The sequence below is a fragment of the Leptopilina heterotoma genome, unplaced genomic scaffold (genome assembly GCF_015476425.1).
Source record: "Leptopilina heterotoma isolate Lh14 unplaced genomic scaffold, ASM1547642v1 Lhet_31, whole genome shotgun sequence".
NCBI lineage: Eukaryota > Metazoa > Arthropoda > Insecta > Hymenoptera > Figitidae > Leptopilina > Leptopilina heterotoma.
In genome coordinates, this window is record NW_025111011.1 from 1,357,238 (window position 1) to 1,377,417 (window position 20,180).

The 20,180-nt window shown below is 21.0% G+C and overlaps 2 protein-coding genes across 2 annotated transcripts; one reads left to right on the forward strand and one right to left on the reverse strand.

Moving 5' to 3' along the window:
- Positions 1-14: 14 nt before the first annotated feature.
- LOC122504665 (nucleolar pre-ribosomal-associated protein 1-like) lies at positions 15-12,501 on the reverse strand. Its single transcript, XM_043615859.1, has 8 exons — positions 12,012-12,501; positions 11,342-11,735; positions 8,109-8,715; positions 5,262-5,558; positions 4,502-4,795; positions 1,130-1,447; positions 677-992; positions 15-394 (listed from the first exon to the last, which is right to left on the reverse strand). The coding sequence occupies exons 1-8, from the start codon at positions 12,175-12,177 to the stop codon at positions 159-161; spliced, it is 2,628 nt and encodes an 875-aa protein (XP_043471794.1). The 5' UTR covers positions 12,178-12,501; the 3' UTR covers positions 15-158.
- Positions 12,502-12,764: 263 nt separating this feature from the next.
- On the forward strand, positions 12,765-16,502 carry LOC122504668 (inositol polyphosphate multikinase). The gene is made up of 4 exons (XM_043615862.1): positions 12,765-13,248; positions 13,594-13,770; positions 14,067-14,327; positions 15,635-16,502. Exons 1-4 carry the CDS (start codon positions 13,134-13,136, stop codon positions 16,363-16,365), a joined length of 1,284 nt encoding a protein of 427 aa, XP_043471797.1. The 5' UTR covers positions 12,765-13,133; the 3' UTR covers positions 16,366-16,502.
- The last annotated feature ends 3,678 nt before the right edge of the window (positions 16,503-20,180 follow it).

Consider the following 20,180-nt stretch of genomic DNA (forward strand, 5'->3'; position numbering starts at 1 on the left):
TCTATTACTACCTGTTTGACAAGAAAAAAAATAAAGATGTAATTAGATATAATTATAGATAAAATTTATCTATAAAAAAATCCGATAAATTTATATCTCTTTATAAAAATATGAATAATGTGAAAAAAAAATTGTTTATTATTTATCAGAGTTTAAATTCAAAGATACTGCTCCAATTTCAATTCCTTTATGTCCTTTGTTAAATAAATTAACGGATCCGGTTTCACTTGATAATATATTGTGTGAATTAAAATTTCGTTCATAAAGCGAATTATAATTTCGGTTGATTTTTTCTTTAAAGAATCGAGCGCTGAGCATAGAACAAGTGGCAGTGAGGTTACATATTGTAATCTATCGTTGTTCTTCTTGCAATAAGCTCCTTTAGCCTTTAATTCTGAAAATTGGAAAATTTACTTTTTTTTTAACTCTATTCACTAACTTTTAAAATTGCAATAAATTGTTGAACATTCAAATCAAATTTAATTAATACAAATCAAATGAACTAAAATAAACGAAATTTTTTTTAAATATTAAAAAATATTTTCAAAAATTATCACATTGAATTGAAAAATAATATAAAAATTATTTTGCGTATTTATTTTATAGTTAAAAATTAATTATTGATATAAAAATTAAAATTAAAATTAAAATTAATTTAAATTTTTAACGAACTTACCTTGAAAGAAGCTCATGTACTTTTCAATTTCAATACCGCAGCTTTCTTCCGCTGTTTTAATAGCCAAATGATATTTTTCCACATTTTTGAAAATTCTATTAACAATCTTCACGAACCAAGAGGAGACCTCGAGTCGTTCGTTAAATTCCTTTAGTCCAAGAAAAGTGTTTAGCCAAATTTCTATTTGATCCTCACATTCATAAAATGCTCGAGGCACTTCCAATAATTTGACAATAGAACTCTTTACTTTATCGAATAATGGCGAATCCTCGTCAAGCGCCATTAGTAAAAATAAAAGAGACTCGCCATAAAGTTCCTATTGGAAAAATTAAACATTTTTTTAAAATAAATGAATTAATTAATGAAATTTATTAATTTTTAAATTATCAAAGGATTATTAAAAGTAGGAATTAAGTAGAAATTATTATTATAATTTTTTTTAAGTAAATTTACCTGAGCTGGAGTAAACATAAAAGCGTTGGTAGAAAGAAGAAAATCGATGGCGAGTATATTTAAGTCGCTTTGTAAATTTTCTGGAATTTCCAACGGATTTGTGAGTCCAGTTAATAGCATTGTGAAATTGACGTCGGTTTTTACGTTTAAATAAACTAATGCAGGAAAAGCTTCTTGATAAGCTTTCAATAAATTTAAAATCGAAACTAATGTTTCATCTATCGATGGAGTGTCGATTTGTTCTTCGGTTATTTCCTCCACACTCGGTTCGAGAGCTTTCTTCCAAACTCTTAGACATCTTTCGAAAATTGGCGCATTCTGCAAATTATTTTAATCAAATTATTACAATTATTAATAATAATAAAGTAAATGTTTCGGTAATCTGTTCGCAGTTTGAAGATAGTTGTTGTTTGCTTTTTTACAATTAAAATTTACAATTTTCTTAACTCGATTACAATTTTTTTTTCAAATATTTTCAATTTTAAAATTAATGTATTGAAAATCATCGAATTGTTGCAAAGAATTTTATCAAAAAATTTGACAATAATAGAATTCCATCAAAGAATTTTATTATTTAGGAAAATAACTGAATTCTCGCAAAGAATTTTATTAAAATTTTTAAAAATCCTAATTAAATTCTTTAGAAGAATTTCTTTGAAATTTTTTTAAACTAATGGAGTTTCTTTAATAATTTTAATTGAAATTTTTGAAAGTAATTGAATTTTATGAAGAAGTATTTTATTAAAATTGAATTGAAAATAATTGAATTCCTTCAAAGAATTTATTAAAATTTTAGGAAATAATTGAAATTAATGGAAATATTTAAAAATATTTGAATTCATCCGAGAAATTCAATTAAAATTGTTTTGTAAATAATTGAATTCCTACAAAGGATTTTATTATTTATAAAAATAATTGAATTATTGCGACGAATTTTACTATTTATAAAAATAATTGAATTATTGCGAAGAATTTTACTATTTATAAAAATAATTTAAATGTTTCGAAGAATTTATTAAAATTTTAAGAAATAATTAAATTATTATGAAGAATTTTATAAAAATATTTGAAAATAATGAAATTTTTTCGAGAGATTCAATTAAAGTTGTTTCGAAAATAATTGAATTTATCACAAGAATTTTATTATTTTTTTGAAAATAATTGAATTCTTTCAATTTTTTTGACAAATATATTTAAAAATTGCATTGAAAGTAATTTAATTTTTAATTGGAATTTTTAAAAAATATTTTGAGAATAATTTAATTATTTTTAGAGAATTTTAAATTCTTGTTGAAATTGAATTTTATGGAAATTTTTGAAAATAATTAAATTCTTTCGTGTAATTTTATTTAAATTTGATTAAAAATAATTTAATTCCTGCAAAGAATTTTAGTATTTATAAAAATAGTTGAATTGCTTCGAAGAATTTATTAAAATTTTAGGAAATAATTGAAATTTATGGAAATATTTAAAAATATTTAAATTTATCCGAGGAATTCAATTAAAATTGTTTTGAAAATAATTGAATTCCTGCAAAGAATTTTTCTATTTATAAAATAAATTGAATTCTTGCGAAGAATTTTACTATTTATAAAAATAATTGAATTTTTTCGAAGGATTTATTAAACATTTAGAAAACAAGTTGTTCATTTCATGATCATTAAGCTTCCTCAACATAATATATACCAATTGTTTAATTTTTTATTTTAGAATAATTATTTTAAAGTGTTATGATAAAATGTCAAAAAATACAAAATTTCAATTTTTTGTGAAAAATTAAAATATTTATTAACCCCTTCACTGTCAGTGGGCTCTATAGAGCCATAAAAATGTCGTGCCCTGTATGTCCATGGGCTCTATAGGGCCATCGAAAGAAAAGACATTTAAAAGTTAACGAATCTGGTTAAAAATCCTTACTCGGGGGTTTTCGGGGTCGCTGAATCCAAATCCGTTGTCGAAAATTCAAAATTCAAAATGGCGGCTTCAAAATGGCGCCCAAAAAAATTTTTAATTTAACGAATCTGTCTGAAATTGCCTTAAAATGCCTACTCGGGGGTTTTCGAGGTCGCTGATTTCAAATCCGTGGTCAAAAATTCAAAATTTAAAATAGCAGCCTTAAAAAGGAGACAAAAAAAAATTTTTAAGTTAACGAATTCCTTAACTTTAAAATTTTTTTTGGTCGATATTTTGAAGCCGCCATTTTGAATTTTGACTTTTTGACCACGGATTTTGAATTAGAGACCTTAAAAACATATAATATGACAATATCATGATTTTAAAAAAAAAAATTTTTTTGAACACTTATGGCACAAAAACTTTATTTTCACTTGACTGTGAAGGGGTTAATTCTATAAATTTTGATAAAATATATACTTTATATACATGAATCGATTCGTTTTTATGCCAGGAATGCAATTTTGACAAGAATTAATAAAAATTTTAATATATATAAAAGTTATTTCAAAAAATCCAAAAATTAATTTTTTCAAAAATTAAAAAATTGTTGAAAAAATTTTTTTTTTAGATATTTTTGAAAATCCTTTTGTCTGATTTTTGGTATTCATGACCGTAATACACCTACAAAATTTTATCAAAATCCATCAAGACGTGTAAGAGAAAATTTGTCCACAAGAATCGGTGACACACACACACACACACACACACACACACACACACACACACACACACACACACACACACACACACACACACACACACACACACACACACACACACACACACACACACGCACATACATACACACATACATCCGGACATTTGTTCCTCTCGACGAATTATATATACTACACTTGAAAATTTGTTAAAATAATTGATTCTAAAAAATTCAGAAATCGACATCACTATAAGGCTTCTTTTATGAGGAAGCAAAAATTGAATTTTTTCTAAATGTGTTAAAATTTTTTTTAAAAATTGAATTCTTTCGTGAAATTTTATTAAATTTTTTGAAAATATGAACAGTAATAATTAAATTTGTACTTAATAAGGGAATTTTTAAAATTTTAATTATGAAATTATTTCAAAAATTTATATTTGAAAATAAAAAATTTTGTAATTTGCATAACAATAATAAATTGAATAACATGTTCCACGCGTAACATTTGCTAGTAAATTAATATTTTTCTACAAATTATAATATAAATAAAAGGTAAATAAATAAAAGGTTTATTAAAGGTTTCAAACCTATAAATTAATGGTTTCAACCTTTAATTTATAATTATAATAATTTGTAATTAATTAACGATCACTCCGTATCAAATTTGACTCGAAGTTTATTATTATTATTATTATTATTTTGTTACTATTTTGTTAAAAATATTTTAATTTTCCAAAAAATGAAGATTTTTTACTTACTTCCGTCATGTATTCAATTAAATGATTATTGAAGATCTGAAATTTTGTGCATTCGAAATAATCTTCGGCTAGTGATAATAATTTTTTCGTTTGATTCAACATTGTGGTGAATAGTAAAACACTTTCGTGGCGAACTCGTCTATTACTATGAAGTAGAGCGGGTGCGACTGCCTTTCTTAAAACTATCATTGGAAGAGTTAAATTTATCACAGTATTTGCAAAATGCTCGATTTTTAATTCCGACAATTCTTTGGCATCTTGGAAGCATTTTTCAATGTCCAAAGAATTTATTACCTAAAAACAAAATTGCAATTAAGTGGCATCACTTTAAAATATTTTTCTCGCTAAATTATTTTATTCACAAGTTTTTCGTTAAAAAATGTTTTTTAAACTTTTCTAAATTTGAATTAGTAATTAAATGTTTACTAATTTGAATTATTGACTGATATTTTCTTATTAAATTAGTAAATTTTACTATTTACTAAATTAATAAATTTATTAATCAATTTTACTAATTAATTTTTAAGAAACATTTTTGTTAATTCAAATTTATAGAGAAGGAAAATTTGTTTAAAATTTAATTTTTCTTTTCTAATTTGTTGAAATTTTCCTCTAAAAAAAGAATAAAGGAAAAATTTTTTAGAGAAAAATTTTTCAATTGAAAAGTGACAATAATTTAGTAGGGAAAGTTAGTATTTCCCTACCAAATAATAATTAATTTCAGTATTTCTTTCTCCTTAATTTGTTAATTAGGAATTACCTGATTTAAAAATTGGATTAATTTAATCCACTTGGTTGTGGCTTTCGGCGATAGAAAAGGTTCTGTTTGAGTAATTTGTGCTTTCATCAAATCAGGACAAGCTCTTAGAATTTGAACAACTAAATCGCCAGGTTTATCGTGCTCCCAAGGACGATCGAGACTTTTCAGCACCGTGCTCACTAATTGATTATTTTTTCTACCCTGACCAGTGCCTAGACTTTTATCTTGAAATATAATTCCGTACTTTTTCGAAGTCATCAGTATTAAAAGAAATTCGTGTACAGCTTCAACTGCAATCTAAAAAAATGCGTATTTATTTTCAAAACAACTCTTATTCATTATAGATTATGAATTCTTAATTACTAATTAATACTCCCAGACTTCGCACTCGATAATTAATTTTTATAAAAGTAGCAAAAAATTCCATTCCATATTTTTTATTTTCCTGACTTTTTCCTAATTTTCATGGAAAATATTTACTTCTTTCTTATCCTGCTAATAAAATGAATTCCTGCAATGAATTTTATTATTCATGAAAGAATTTAAATATTTATAAAAATAATTTAATTCTTGAAAAGAATTTTATACAAATTTTTAAGTAATTCATTTCTTTCGACTAATTTTATGAAAATTCTAATTTTAATAATTGAATTCTTGAGAAATTTTTCTTATTCATGAAAAGAATTGAGTTCTTACGAAGGTTTTTACAAAACATTTGTTAAATAATTAAATTCTGTTCGGAAATTTTATGAAAATAGTAGATATTAAAAATTACTGAATTGCGAAAAGTTTGTAAAAATAATTAAATTTTACAAAGAATTCAATTAAAATTTTTGACAATAATTGAATTCTTACGAACAATTTTATTAGAATTTTTAAAAATAATTGAATTTCCAAGAAGAAATTTATTACTTTTAAAAATAATTGAATTCTTGTCATGAATATGGTTATTTATGAAAATAATTGAATTTTGCAAAAAATTTTAACTATAAATGCCTCAAAATAATTGAATTTTTGGGAATAATTTTGTTATTTATCTTTAATAATTGAATGAATAAATCTTTAAATTGAATAATTTATCTTTAATAATTAATTAAAAATAATTAAATTCTTGGGAAGAATTTTATTAAAATCTAAAAGAATAATTGAATTATTTCAAAACAATTTAATTAAAATTGTATTTAAAATAATTGATTTCTTTCGAACAATTTTATAAAAATTCTAATTTAAATAATTGAATACCTACCTAAGAAATTTTTATTAGTCATGAAAAGAATTAAATTCTTACCAAAATTTTTACAAACATTTTTTTATATAATTGAATTCTGTTTGGAAATTTTATGAAAATAAAATAGATATTGAAAATCATTAAATTGCGAAAATTTTTAAAAAACATTTTAAATTTTACAAAGAACTCTATTATAATTTTTGTGAATAATTGAATGTCTGTGTGGCATTTTATTGAAATTTTTTTGAAAATAATTAAATTTCTAAAAAGCATTTTATTATTTATGAAAATAATTGAATTCTTGCGAACGATTTTGTTAGAATTTTTTAAAATAATTACATTTTTAAAAAGAAATTTATTACACTTTTAAAAATAATTGAATTTTGCAACAAATTTTATTAAAATGCCTCAAAATAATTGAATTTTCGTGAACAATTTTGTTATTTATCGAAACAATTGAATTCTTTCCAAGAATTATTTATGTAAATAATTGAATATTTAGGAATAATTTTATTAAAATCTAGAAAAATAATTGAATTTAAATTGTATTTAAAATAATTGATTTCTTTCGAACAATTTTATAAAATTATTTTTGAAAATAATTGAATTTTTCCAAAGAATTTGAAAAAAACATTTTTTTAAATAATTGATTTTTTCGAGGAATTGAAATTAAGTTTTTAAGAATAATTACATTTTTTGAGCAATTCCTGTAAAATTATATTAAAAATAATTGAAATGCTGCAATGAATTTTGTTATTTTTTAAAGTAATTGAATAGTTGCTAAGAATTTTATTAAAATTTTCAAAAATAATTTAATTCCTGAGAAGAATTTTATTATTTATGAAAAGAATTGAATTATTGCGAAAAATTTTAAGAATATGTTTAAAAATTCTTCATAAGAATTTTATAAAAATTGTTTTAAATAAGTATTTTTTCGATATATAATAAATATTATGGAAACTTTATTTTAAATAATTGAATTCTTGTGGAAAACTTTATTTGTGAAAAGAATTGAATTTTTCGATTAATTAATTTAAAATCTATTAAAAATAATTGAAATTTTGCGAAGAGTTTTATTATTTATGAAAGTAATCGAATTCTTGCTTAGAATTTTATTTATTTTTTTTTTAAATTAAATTTGCATGAAAAATATTATTATTAGTGAAAGTATTTGAATTATTGAAAAGAATTGTACAAAAATTGGGTTAAATAATTGATTTTTTTGAAAATGCTATTCTAAATTCTAAATTAATTGAATTCAATGTGGAAATTTTACTATTTATGAGAATAATTGAATTTTATTAATAATTTTTAAAATAATTGAATTCTTTTGTGAAATTTTATGAAAATACTAGATATTGAAAATAATGGAATTTCGAATATTTTTTGAAAATAATTGAATCGTTTTAAGGAAGTTGATTATAATTTTTGAAAATAGTTTTTTGATTTCTAGTCTTAGCGAATTTAAAGTAGTGGAAATTCTCAAAAAAAAAAAAAAAAAATAGTAGCTTTCAGTGGCTGAAATCTAAAAAAGTACCCAAATAGTAACATAACGTAAAAAAGTAGTAAATAGGTTTTAGTAGATGAGTGCGAAGCCCCTTTTTAAAATACAAAAATACCTCTTTTTCCTCGGGATCGATTTTCTCCTGTTTCGTTTTCTCCTTCTCCTTCTTTAAACCAGGCCAATTTTTCGGGCCCTTCCAATTGTACAAATTCACAAGACTCTGCACAACTTGAGTCGTGAAAATATGAAGTTTCATTGTTTTAGTGATGGTGAGATTTTCGAGAACGTATTTTTTCACTGTTGTCAATGCCAAATTGACTGTGTCATGTGAATCGTATATTAAATCGGGAAAAATACTTGGAAGTATATCACGTTTTTCCAAAAGTGATCTGATTGTATTATTTCGTCCGTCAATGAGGAATGCGAGGATAAAGTGTATAAATGATGTTCTCACATTATTTCGATCAGTTGGTTTTGTGAGACGTGTGACTGTTTCTAAAATTTGTGAATTTAATGAGAGATTCGTTAAAATATCACGAGGAATTGTGCCACCGAGTGTTATCATTGTTGTGAGCATTTTTAAAATTGTCTTCCTCTGCTTTGCATTACTTTGATTCGAGAGCATTGATTGCATTGACGATGTGTGAGTGTTTATTAATCGTCTGCAGGTTTCTTCTGTCTTTGTGTATTGCTCCGATCCCTCTGGATACAGTCCCAAGACTCTGTAAATAAAATTGTTCATTTTTTATTTTTTTGTTTCATTTTCTTCTTCTTTTGAAATATTTTTGTTTATTTCAAGTTTTTGTCAATTTTATTTTGTTTCTGTCACAGGGTTGCCACGCTTTTGCTCATTTCAAATTTCCTGACTTTTCCAGGTTTTTAAAACTACATTTATATTTTACAAAATTAAATAATTACCTAGTCATTATTATTTTTTAATAGGAAATAAAATTCTTCAAAAGATTCAAATTCAAACCTTTTTGAAATGAAACAAGTTATAAAACATGACCGACTGATAAAATCATTATTTTATATTATAAGAATAATATTGTTACTGTAACTTATTCAAAATTGCTTTCATCACTTCAATTCAATTATTGTTTTCCAGAATTTTTAACTAAAATTCTTCTTTAAATTAATTATTTTTAATAATTTTTGAAAAATTTCTTTGGAAATTTTCAAATTATTTTGTTAACAATTCAATTTTACGAAATTTCATCGTATATTTGGAAATTCTTCAATCAAATATATATTAGAAAATAAAAACTTCGAATAATAAATAAATAAAATTAAATTCGAATTCGAATTCGAATAATTAATAAAAAAAATTTAATTTACACAATGAAAAATTCAAACATTCAAAGATAATTTGAAACCTTTTCAAAATTCAATTATTTCGAAAAATTCACGCTATAATACTTACATTTAGCAAAAATGTTTACTAATTGGAATTAGTAAAAAATGCTTGTGAATTAGAAAATTTTACTATTAAAAATTCATAATTCCTAATTAGTAGAAACGACTATTTATTAGTAAAATCTGCTAATTCATGAGCAATAAGTCAGTCACTAATTAAAATTAGAAAACATTTTTACTAATTCAAATTTAGAGTTTAATATTCAATTAAATGTTTTTTAAATTGAACTCTCATTTAAAGAATTTTATCAACAAATTTTTAAATAGGCAATTAAAATACTTTTGACGAATTTCAATCAAATTTTTAAGAATAATTTCATTTTTTGAGAAAGTAAATTAAAATTGTATTAAAAATAATTGAATCTCTGTAAAAAATTTGATTGAATTGAGAAAAGTTTTTGAAAATAATTGAAATTTTGACAAGAATTTTATTCAAATTTTTGAAAATAATTTAATTTTGGAGAAAAATTTTATTATTTATAAAAATAATTGAAATAATAATAATAATTTTGAAGAGGAATTTTTTAAAACCTTTGACCATAATTTAATTTCTGCGAAGAATTTTATTACTTTTGAAAATAATTGAATTCTTGAGACAAATTTTTAATGAATTCTTTTGTAAAATTTTATTGAAATAGTAGATATTGAAAATAATGGAATTTTGATAAATTATTATTGAAATTAATTAAATTTCTATAAAGAATTTTATTAAAATTATTTTGAAAAAAATTGAATTGTTAAAAAGAATTTCATTAAAATTTTTGAAAATAATTTCTAATAAATAAATTATTCGAAGGCTTTTTAAAATAATCGAATTTCTTTGATGAATTTTAATAAAATTTTTAAGAATAATTACATTTTTCGAGAAATTCCATTAAAATTGTATTAATAGGTAATAATTGAAATTCTACGATGAGTTTTATTATGTATTTATGAAAATAATTGAAAACTTATAAAGTTTTTTTAATTACGAATGAAGATTTCGATTTTATCTTCATTCGTAATTAAATTTCTATTCTATATAGAATTAAAAATTCTCAAGCAGCGAAAAATTCTAACATTAAATATAAAGTTTTTTATTATTTATGAAAATAATTGAACCTCTTTAAAAAATTTGATTATTTATGAAAATAATTTAATTATTGCGAAGAAATTGATAAAGAATTTGTAAATAATAGAATTCCTGTGCAATTTTTATTATTTAATTAATTCATTCATAATTAAAATTTGGACGATAATTTTTTTAAACTTTTGATCATAATTGAATTTCTGCGAAAAATTTTATTACTTTTGAAAATAATTGAATTCTTGAGACGAATTTTTTAATAATATTTCTTTTTAAATACATAATTGAATTCTTTTGTGAAATTTTATTGAAATAGTAGATATTGAAAATAATTAAATTTTGATAAATAATTGAAATTAATTAAATTTCTACGAAGAATTTTATTAAAATTATTTTGAAAAAAAATTGAATTTTTAATAAGAATTTCATTAAAATTTTTGAAAATAATTTGATTCTCTCAAGAAATTTAATTGAAAATTTATTGACAATAATACCTACTTAAATTCTAATAAATAAATTATAGGAAGGCTTTTTAAAATAATTGAAATTCTTTGATGAATTTTAATAAAAAATTTTAGAATAATTCCATTTTTGGAGAAATTCCATTAAAATTGTATTAAAAATAATTGAAATTCTGCGATGAGTTTTATTATTTATGAAAATAATTGAAAACCTGTAAAGTTTTTTATTATTTATGAAAGTAATTGTATCTCTTTCAAAAATTTGATTATTTTTGAAAATAATTGAATTATTGCGAAGAAATTTATAAAGAATTTGTAAATAATAGAATTAAGTGAAAGTGATAAAAAAAATTGTTCTTTTTATTAAATAATTTTTGTACTTGATTAATAAAAATGAAAAATTACCTAATGACGAGCAAATGAACAGCGGAAAATAAAGTGGCAATGTTATTGATATTTTTTTTGTCAGTTGTGTCGAAAACTTTGAGAATTTCAAGAACACTGCCACCTTCCTCAAGATAATCGGCGGCTAAATCGTAATTTTTATTTTCATTGCAAACTGTTACGAATGTTCGAACTTCGTCAAAAGCGTATTCCTTTTGAAAACTATTTCTCAGAGATTTTCCAGTTATTTCGAATTTTTTTGATTTTTGTTTATTTATTTTTTCCTCGTTTTTCGTCGTTTCATTCTCGTCACTATCGTTAGAATCATCATTTTCTCCTTCTGCTGTGACATCAACAGATTTTTTTGCCTTTTTCTTATTGTTATCTTCTTCTTCTTCCTCTTGTTCTGCCTCTACTATAGAAAGGAAAAATTTCGCAATAAATAAATATAAAATTAAACTAATTGAATTCAAAATAATTAATTAAATAAATGAAATTAATGTTAAACAATAATTCTTTTTTATTGTAGGTATTAAAAATAATTTAATTTGAGCGAAGAATTTTAAATTAATTTATTTCTTATGTAGAATTTAATTTTATTTACCATATAAATAAGTGAATTTTTTAATAATTTAACTGGGATAAAATAGAGAAAAATTATTTAATTAAAAAAAGGAAAAATTGTCTTTACCTGAAAATTCGTCAAGTGCTTTTGTTTCACTCTTCTTTCGTTTCTTCTTTTTTTCCTGAGCGACAAATTCTTCGGTGCTATTTTCAGGAACTTTTTGCCTTTTCAAAGGTACTTCGATTTCTCCCTGATCCTCTGTTGAAGTTATCTTTTTCTTTGATTTTGCCATTTTTTTTAGTGAACCAATTATTTTCAGAATTAAATTCTATTTCAATAAAATCCCTTATTTTTTTATTTTTAATGTCCTAATCAAACACGTGCTTTTTTGGAAAACATTGAAACCTAACCTCAAAAAATTAACTTTGGTCACTTTGTTATTTGACACGTTTAACATTAAGTATTTTACAATTTTGTTTTAAATACTACTAGAAAATAAGGATATTAATTGATGCCTTTCGTTAAATTAACTCACTTATTTACATATTTATAATATCACATATTTATTTCTATTTTCAATGAGTAAAAAATTGTTTTGGAATCAAATATACACGAAGTTAGCAAACAATGAAAGAAATTGTCGAGATTTATCGATTTTTATGACGTCAGTGTAAACCATAGAATTACTAATGTAGATGAGAAAGTAAACTCACTGATGTGTGCTAAACAGTATTTTTACTGTTTCTAAATTTAATATAGATGGCACTGATGTTAATTATCGAGTTTTCTTTCTTATATATTCATACTCTATGAATGAATTTTTGACAAGTGAATTTCGATACATTAATCGAAATCATCGAAATTACAAGTTTATTGACTATATTCACTTGATTGAAGTCACATGTTCAATTGCGCATCCAAAAGAAAAGTGACATTTTTATTGTTCATTATTTATTTAGTTTATTATTTATTACACTTTAATTAAACAAGTGATTACCCTTGAAAATGTTATATCAAATTTGATAAATTTTCAAATAAAAGTGAGAATTATTGTACAATAATTCAAAAAAGGAAAGGAAACAAAATTTAATATTTTTTGTTTTGATTCTGTCAGAAAAGTATATTTTTATAATACATATATATGTATATATTGAATATTATATAAAAGTGTTTGATAACCAAATACTTGAAAATCGGTTTTTTTATTATAATATATAAATATATGACAAAGAATAATTAAAAATAATAATGATTTCTACAAAATCGGTGAATTTTCAAAAAAAATATGAATTACCTGAGGGAACATCTATTTTGGAATCACAAGTGGCTGGACATCCGTTCGACGTGGAGAAAAATACAATTAGTATGTTTATCTTCTTTAAATATACTTAATGATAATTAGTTTCATTCATTTTTTTTTCTTGTTGGATTTATTATGTAATTTAAAAATGAAAGTGGTTTTTTTTCTACGAGTTTTTTTTACTAATGAAATATTTTTTTTTAAACAAATTATAAGTAGTGAAATATTTAATTTAATTAAATATTAAATTATCATGAACGGTAAGTGCTGTCAATTATGTTAATTATAATTAATTATATATTAAAAGTAGTTTAAAAGTCGATTATAATTTTGAAAAATTTTATCCTCATTTAATTTTTCCGTAGCGATGAATTTTAAAATTGAATAATTTTCTATTTTTAATTACAGGCATGCTGAAAAGTGATAACGGTCATGTTTTAAAGCCTGTATCGAAAATTTTACTTGGAAAGAGAGAAATTGAATTTTACGAAAATTTACAAAATGCTTCCGATGATATTTCATCGCAATTGTTACGATTCATTCCAAATTATTATGGAACAAGGGAATTGGAAATTACTGAAAAATGTATGTATTAGCAATTTTTATCATAATTTCATTTATTTACTTTATTTATTTATTTGTTTGTTAATTATTTATCTATTTATTAATTTGTTCATTTGTCTATTTTTTTATTTGTTTGTTTGTCTATTTTTTTGTTTATTTGTCTATTTTTTTGTTTTTTTTGTTTTTTTTTGTCTGTTCGTTTATTTATTTATTTGTTTAATAACTTTTTTCAAGAAAATAATTTTCCTACCTATAGTTTTAGAATTTTTTGAATATTATTTCCTGAAGGATTTATAAAATTGTTACGATTTTTTCAGCAACGACATTTTTAGAATTGGCTGACATAACGAAAGGTATGAGTGAACCTTGCGTTATGGATATTAAAATTGGAAAAAGAACGTGGGATCCTCTTGCAGGGGAAGAGAAACAAATTGCCGAAGGAAAAAAATATGTGGAATCAAGACGTGCCTATGGATTTTGTATTCCAGGTTTTCAAGTCTATCGACTGTCTGATGGTCAATTGAGAAAATTTGGCAAAGATTATGGCAAACAATTGAATGAAAAATCTGTCATTGAAGGTACAGTTGGAATGTTTGAAATCTAAAAATTATTATATTAAAAATAATTGAAATCTTATAAAGAATTTTTTCACTTCTTTCGAAAAGTTTTATAAAAATTTTCAAAAATAATTGAATTCTTTAGAAAGATTGTTACTTAAAATTTTAGAAAATAATTGAATTCCAGCAAAAAATTTTATTATTTATGAAGATAATTGAATTCTTGAGAAGAATTGTATGACAATTTTTAGGGAATAATTAAAATCTTTTAAAAAATTTATTGAAATTTTGAAAAGATTGAAATGTTTTCAACAATTTTATTATAATTTTTAAAAACAATTGAATTCTTTTGAAGAATTTATTTTAATTTTACCAGGAATTGTTTTCAAGTTTAAAAAACATAGTTAATAATTCTAAAAATAATTTTTGATTATTGAATTTTATTAAAATTTTTAGGAAATAATTCAATTCTTTTTAGAATTTTATCACAACTTTTGAAAATAATTGAATTATTTTAAGGAAATTTATTACAAGTTTCAAAAACAATTAAATTCTCTCGAAGAATTTCTTTGAATTTTACGAAGAATTTATTTTAACTTTTTATAAAATAATCGTCTTTGGTAATTTTAATTAAATTTTTAAAAATAATTGAATTTTTTATTAAAATTTTATAAAAAATAATTGAATTTGTACGAATAATTTAATTATTTATAAAATTAATTGAATTTTTGTGTAGAATTTTGGAAAATAATTGGATTTTGTTTACTAAAATTGCATTAAAAACAATTAAATTCATCCGAGAAATTTTAGTATATTTATAACAATACATTTAATTATTGATGTACGGAATTGAATTCTTCCGAAGAATTTTATTAAAATTTTTTTAAAATAATTGAATTCTTTCGAAAAATTTTATTACTGTTTTTGGATTGATGGAAAAATTTTAAGGAAATTCTTAGGAAATAATTGAATTTTTTCGAGATATTTATTAAACATTTTTAGGAAATAATTGAATTAACTCAAGGATTTATAACAATAATTGAATTCTTGTGAATAATTTTAATAAAAGTTTTGAAAATAGTTAAATTCTTGACAAATTTTATTACTTATAACAATAATTGAATTTTTCCAAAGAATTTTATTAAAATTTCGTAAATTATTGAATTGTTTCGAGGAATTTTTATTAAAATTGTAATAAAAATAATGAATAATAATAATTAATTAATAAGTGGTTTTTTTTAAAAATTTTTATTCTGAAATAATTGTAGAATTGAGTTTTAAGTTTATTGAATTTCAATTAAACAATTGCAATTTTCTATTTCTTTCAGCACTGGAATTATTTCTCAATATTTCCACAGGCAATTTACCAAATCGAGATTTAATATTAAAACTTTTGTCATTTTTGTGGAAGATATTGGCATTTTTTCGTGCACAAAAAAAATATCGTTTCTATTCGAGTTCATTATTAATAGCATACGATGCAATGAAATTACGTCAATTAACACGTTTAAATGGCCATCAAAATGAATCATCATTGCCATCAATGAATCGTAGTAATACATTTTCACATTCATTGAATTCCGTTGATATTCAAAGTCAGCCGGTTGTCATTGAAAATGGCATAAAAGGACTTTTTAAAAGTGCATCGCCAACATTTTTAAAGAGAGCAATTCACAATCGAACATTAGATAGATTTCAAACGTTAAAAAGAAGTCTATCGAGTCATGAGATAACGAAAAAAGAAATTGACAAACAACAAACAACAGCAACATCAACGCCTATTGTGAATTTCGAAGAAAATCGATTATTTCGAACACATTCTTACACTCATAATTTTGATAATGATATTAAGGAAATGAAGGAGGATTACGCGACAATTCTCGCTGAACTTTGCGGTAAATCAAAGGAACAACAAAATTGGGTGCGAATTAATATGATTGATTTCACTCATGTCTTTCCTGCCGATGATGATGATTTTGATCACAATTATCTCGAGGGTCTTGAAAGTTTAATTAAACTTTTGGAAAGATTTTTGGCACGAGTAATAAAGAGAAATTAGTCGTAAGTCATATGAGAAATTGTGTCGATAACTAATTATAAATTAATATTAATTAATATTTGTATTTATATAATTTTTAATTTGAATTTATACAATTATACCACTAATTGCAATTTGAATTAATTATATTTATACGAATAATTGCAATTTCGATTAATTGTAAAAATCTTTCTAAAATTTCGAACGTTCAAATGAACGACGATATTTTTTTACTTTTAATTTTTTAAAAAATTATTTTGTATATTAAAAATTGGATTTTTAAATAAATTTTTAGTTTAATTATTTTTCTTTTTTGTATTAGTAATTTTGAAAAAATATTTAAATAGAAGCAAATTAAGTTCAAAACTTTAGGAATATTATATTTATACAAATAATTTCCAAATTAAATTAAATTAAATTCGATTAATTATAAAAATGTTTCTAAAGTTTCGAAAGTTCAAATGAACGACGTTTTTTAACTTCTTTTAATTTGTATTTTCTTTTTTTTTATAAAAAAATTAGTTTAAATTTGCATTTCCGACTAAATGTTTAATTTTAATTATTTTTCTTTTTTGTATCAGTAATTTTGAAAAATATTTAAATAGAAATAAATTTAATTCAATTGAACTTTCGAAACATTAGGAAAATTAGATTTAAATAATTGCAATTTGGATTAATTATATTTATATAACGAATTATAATTACAATATTAATTGAATTTTAATTAATTAATTAATTGAATACAATAAAAATAATAATTAAAATTAATTGTATAATAAATTAATAATATTAATAATTATTGATTATTATACAATTATAATTATTAACTCCGAATTAATTTTTATCGAACTTGTTGTGTTCCTTTCTCAACGTTGTGAAAGTGCCAAAAGAAGTCTATTATTATTTTTTTTAAATATATATTTTATAAAAATATTGTGCTTTTGCTAATCATTTTATTAATGTTACTTTTTTTATAAAGAGAATTTTTTGAAAAAAGACTCACTCGCCTTATGCAGCCAGAGAAGTAGTTTTATTAGTCTCGAAAGTTAAATATTTATTTTTCTATGTCGTCATTAAAGTGATAAGTAATTTTGATTCTAATAAAATATTTCTCTGGGCAATGGAATGTTAAACTATTGTAATATATTTTATTTTCTACTAATATACATGCAAAAAATTGTATTAATTATTTTCATAATTCGTAATTATTTTTATAGTATTATAATTATAATAATATAATGTAAACAGAATAATAGGTAATGTATATAACATTTTTTGACTTTATTATATATACATTATTTATATTACAATTATTTTTTATATAAATAATTATAATAATATTAATTATAATTATTACAATACTAATTATAATAATATACTATGAATTATATTGATAATTAATTTATTTTTTCAATTTTCAAGCACGAAAGTACTTATATTTAAAGTGTTTAAGTATTATGTAAAATTTATACATTTATAAACTTATAATATATATTTGTTACAATTTACTGTTATAATATTCTTACATTTACCCCAATAATATTGTGATTTTTAATCGAAAAATTAATTTTTTTCTTGTTTTATGTTTTTTGTAATTAATTGCATAAGATTTGTAAATATATTTTAAGTTTATATTTCTTTTTTCATCTATATCAAATTTAATTATATACAATTTAATTTTTATTAAAGTGCAATTTATACAAAAATATAATTTGTGTAAAAAAATAAAATTTATTTAAAAATGTAATTTGTATAGAAATAATGTTCCAAATCTCGAATAGTAAAAAAAATTAATTAAATTGTTTTGAATGTAAAATTATAATTTTTTAAATTTAACATATTTTTGTAATGTTTTGTAATATTTTTAATATTAATACAAAAGTAGTTAATAATCGAAATTTTTTGAAGAATATTACAAAATTTTAAAAATAATTGAATTTTTAGGAAAATTGTATTAATATTTTTAAAAATAATTAATTTCAATCAAAAGATTTTTATTATTTAGAATAATAATTGGATTTTTCTGAGAAACGGATTGAAATTGAATTAAAATTGCATCGAAAATAATTGATTTCTTTAGAAGAATTTTTAAAAAAAAATTTAAATAATTCAGTTCTTTCAAAACATTTTTATTATAATTTTGTAATTGCTTGAAAAAATTGAAATGATATTTTTATGATATAATTGAATTTTTCTGAGAAATTTATTGCAATTTTTTAAAATTACTGAATTCATTCAAGTAATTTCGTTTAAATTTTGAAAATAATTGAATTTGAATTGAATTATTGGAACTAATTAAATTCTTTTAAAGAATTTTTAAATTTTCTTTAAAATTTTTAAAATATTGTACTTTTTTAAAATAATTTTAAGTAAAAATTTTGATTCTCATAATTTTATTACAATTTTTGAAAATAATTGAATTTTTCACTACAAAATTTTATTAAAAACAATTAAAGAAATTTTATTATTTATAAAAATAATTGAATTCTTACAAATCATTTCAATATTTATGAAAGTAATTGAATTCCTGCGAAGAATTTTAATCAAAGTTTTGAAAATAATTGAATTTTTTTGCTAAATTTTGTATTGAATTTTTGCAAAGAATTTATTACTTTTAAAAATAATTGAATTTCTGCAATCATTTGTAATTTCTCCAAAATTCAATTTTCTTGGTGTTTTTAACTAAAATTCTTCTATAAATCCATTATTTTTAATAATTAATTAAATATATATTTAAAAATTTATTTAATTTCAGAAGAATTTGAATTATTAAAATTTTTCAAAAATCAAAGTTTTTTTTCAAAAAAAGTTCATTAAAATTTCTAATTAAATTCATTCAAAAATTGAAATTATTGTCAAAAATAGAAATAATTAAAGTTTTGCAAGGAATTTTATTAAAATTTTTGAAAATAACTGAATTTCGAATAAGAATTTAGCTTTTTATTAAAATGATTGAAATCTTGACGAGACTTTTTAAAAAAATTTTTAAATAATTGAATTCCTTCGACAGATGTTTTATAGAATTTTTAAAAATAATTGAATTCTTATAGAAAATTGAATTAAAATTGTATTAAAAATAATTGAGATTCTGCGATGAGTTTTATTATTTATGGAAAAAATTAAATTTCTAAAAATAATTTTATTATTTATGAAAATGAATCCCAGAAAAGAATTTTACTATTTTTAAAAATAATTGAACTTCGGCAAAGAAATTTTCTATTTATTAAAATAATTGAACTCTTGACGAGACTTTTTAAAAAAGTGTTTAAATAATTGAATTTCGGTGAAGAAATTTATTATTTAGCAAGATAAGATAGAATTGAATTCTTATTAAGAATTTTATCAACAAATTTTTAAATAATTGAATTCCTTCGACAGATATTTTATAGAATTTTTAAAAATAATTGAATTCTTTTAGAAAATTAAATTAAAATATTGTATTAAAAATAATTGAAATTCTGCGATGAGTTTTATTATTTATGGAAAAAATTGAATTCCTAGAAATAATTTTATTATTTATGAAAATGAATCCCAGAAAAGAATTTTACTGTTCTTAAAAATAATTGAATTTCGGCGAAGAAATTTGCTATTTATTAAAATAATAATAATAATAATAATAATAATAACAATTAGTTAATAAGTGAATCTTTTTAAATTTTATTTCTAAAATTATCCAAAAATTGAATTTAATATTCACAAATAAATTTTTTTGTAATTTGCATTTTAAATTAAATTAAATTCAATTCAATTTAATTATTTACCGCATTTTACGCGCTGGCCGTACGTAAAATTTGTTATTTTGTATAAAAATATATAATTAAAAAATAAAATGTAAG

Excerpts from the sequence above, each read along its gene's own strand:
- LOC122504665 (XM_043615859.1), bottom strand. The coding sequence starts at position 12,177 with ATGGCAAAATCAAAGAAAAAGATAACTTCAACAGAGGATCAGGGAGAA. Across the intron at positions 11,736-12,011 it reads AGCACTTGACGAATTTTCAG|TAGAGGCAGAACAAGAGGAA; the intron begins GTAAAGACAATT and ends TCCTTTCTATAG. Across the intron at positions 395-676 it reads GTACATGAGCTTCTTTCAAG|AATTAAAGGCTAAAGGAGCT; the intron begins GTAAGTTCGTTA and ends TCCAATTTTCAG.
- LOC122504668 (XM_043615862.1), top strand. The coding sequence starts at position 13,134 with ATGATTTCTACAAAATCGGTGAATTTTCAAAAAAAATATGAATTACCT. Across the intron at positions 13,249-13,593 it reads CGTGGAGAAAAATACAATTA|GCATGCTGAAAAGTGATAAC; the intron begins GTATGTTTATCT and ends TTTTAATTACAG. Across the intron at positions 13,771-14,066 it reads ATTGGAAATTACTGAAAAAT|CAACGACATTTTTAGAATTG; the intron begins GTATGTATTAGC and ends CGATTTTTTCAG.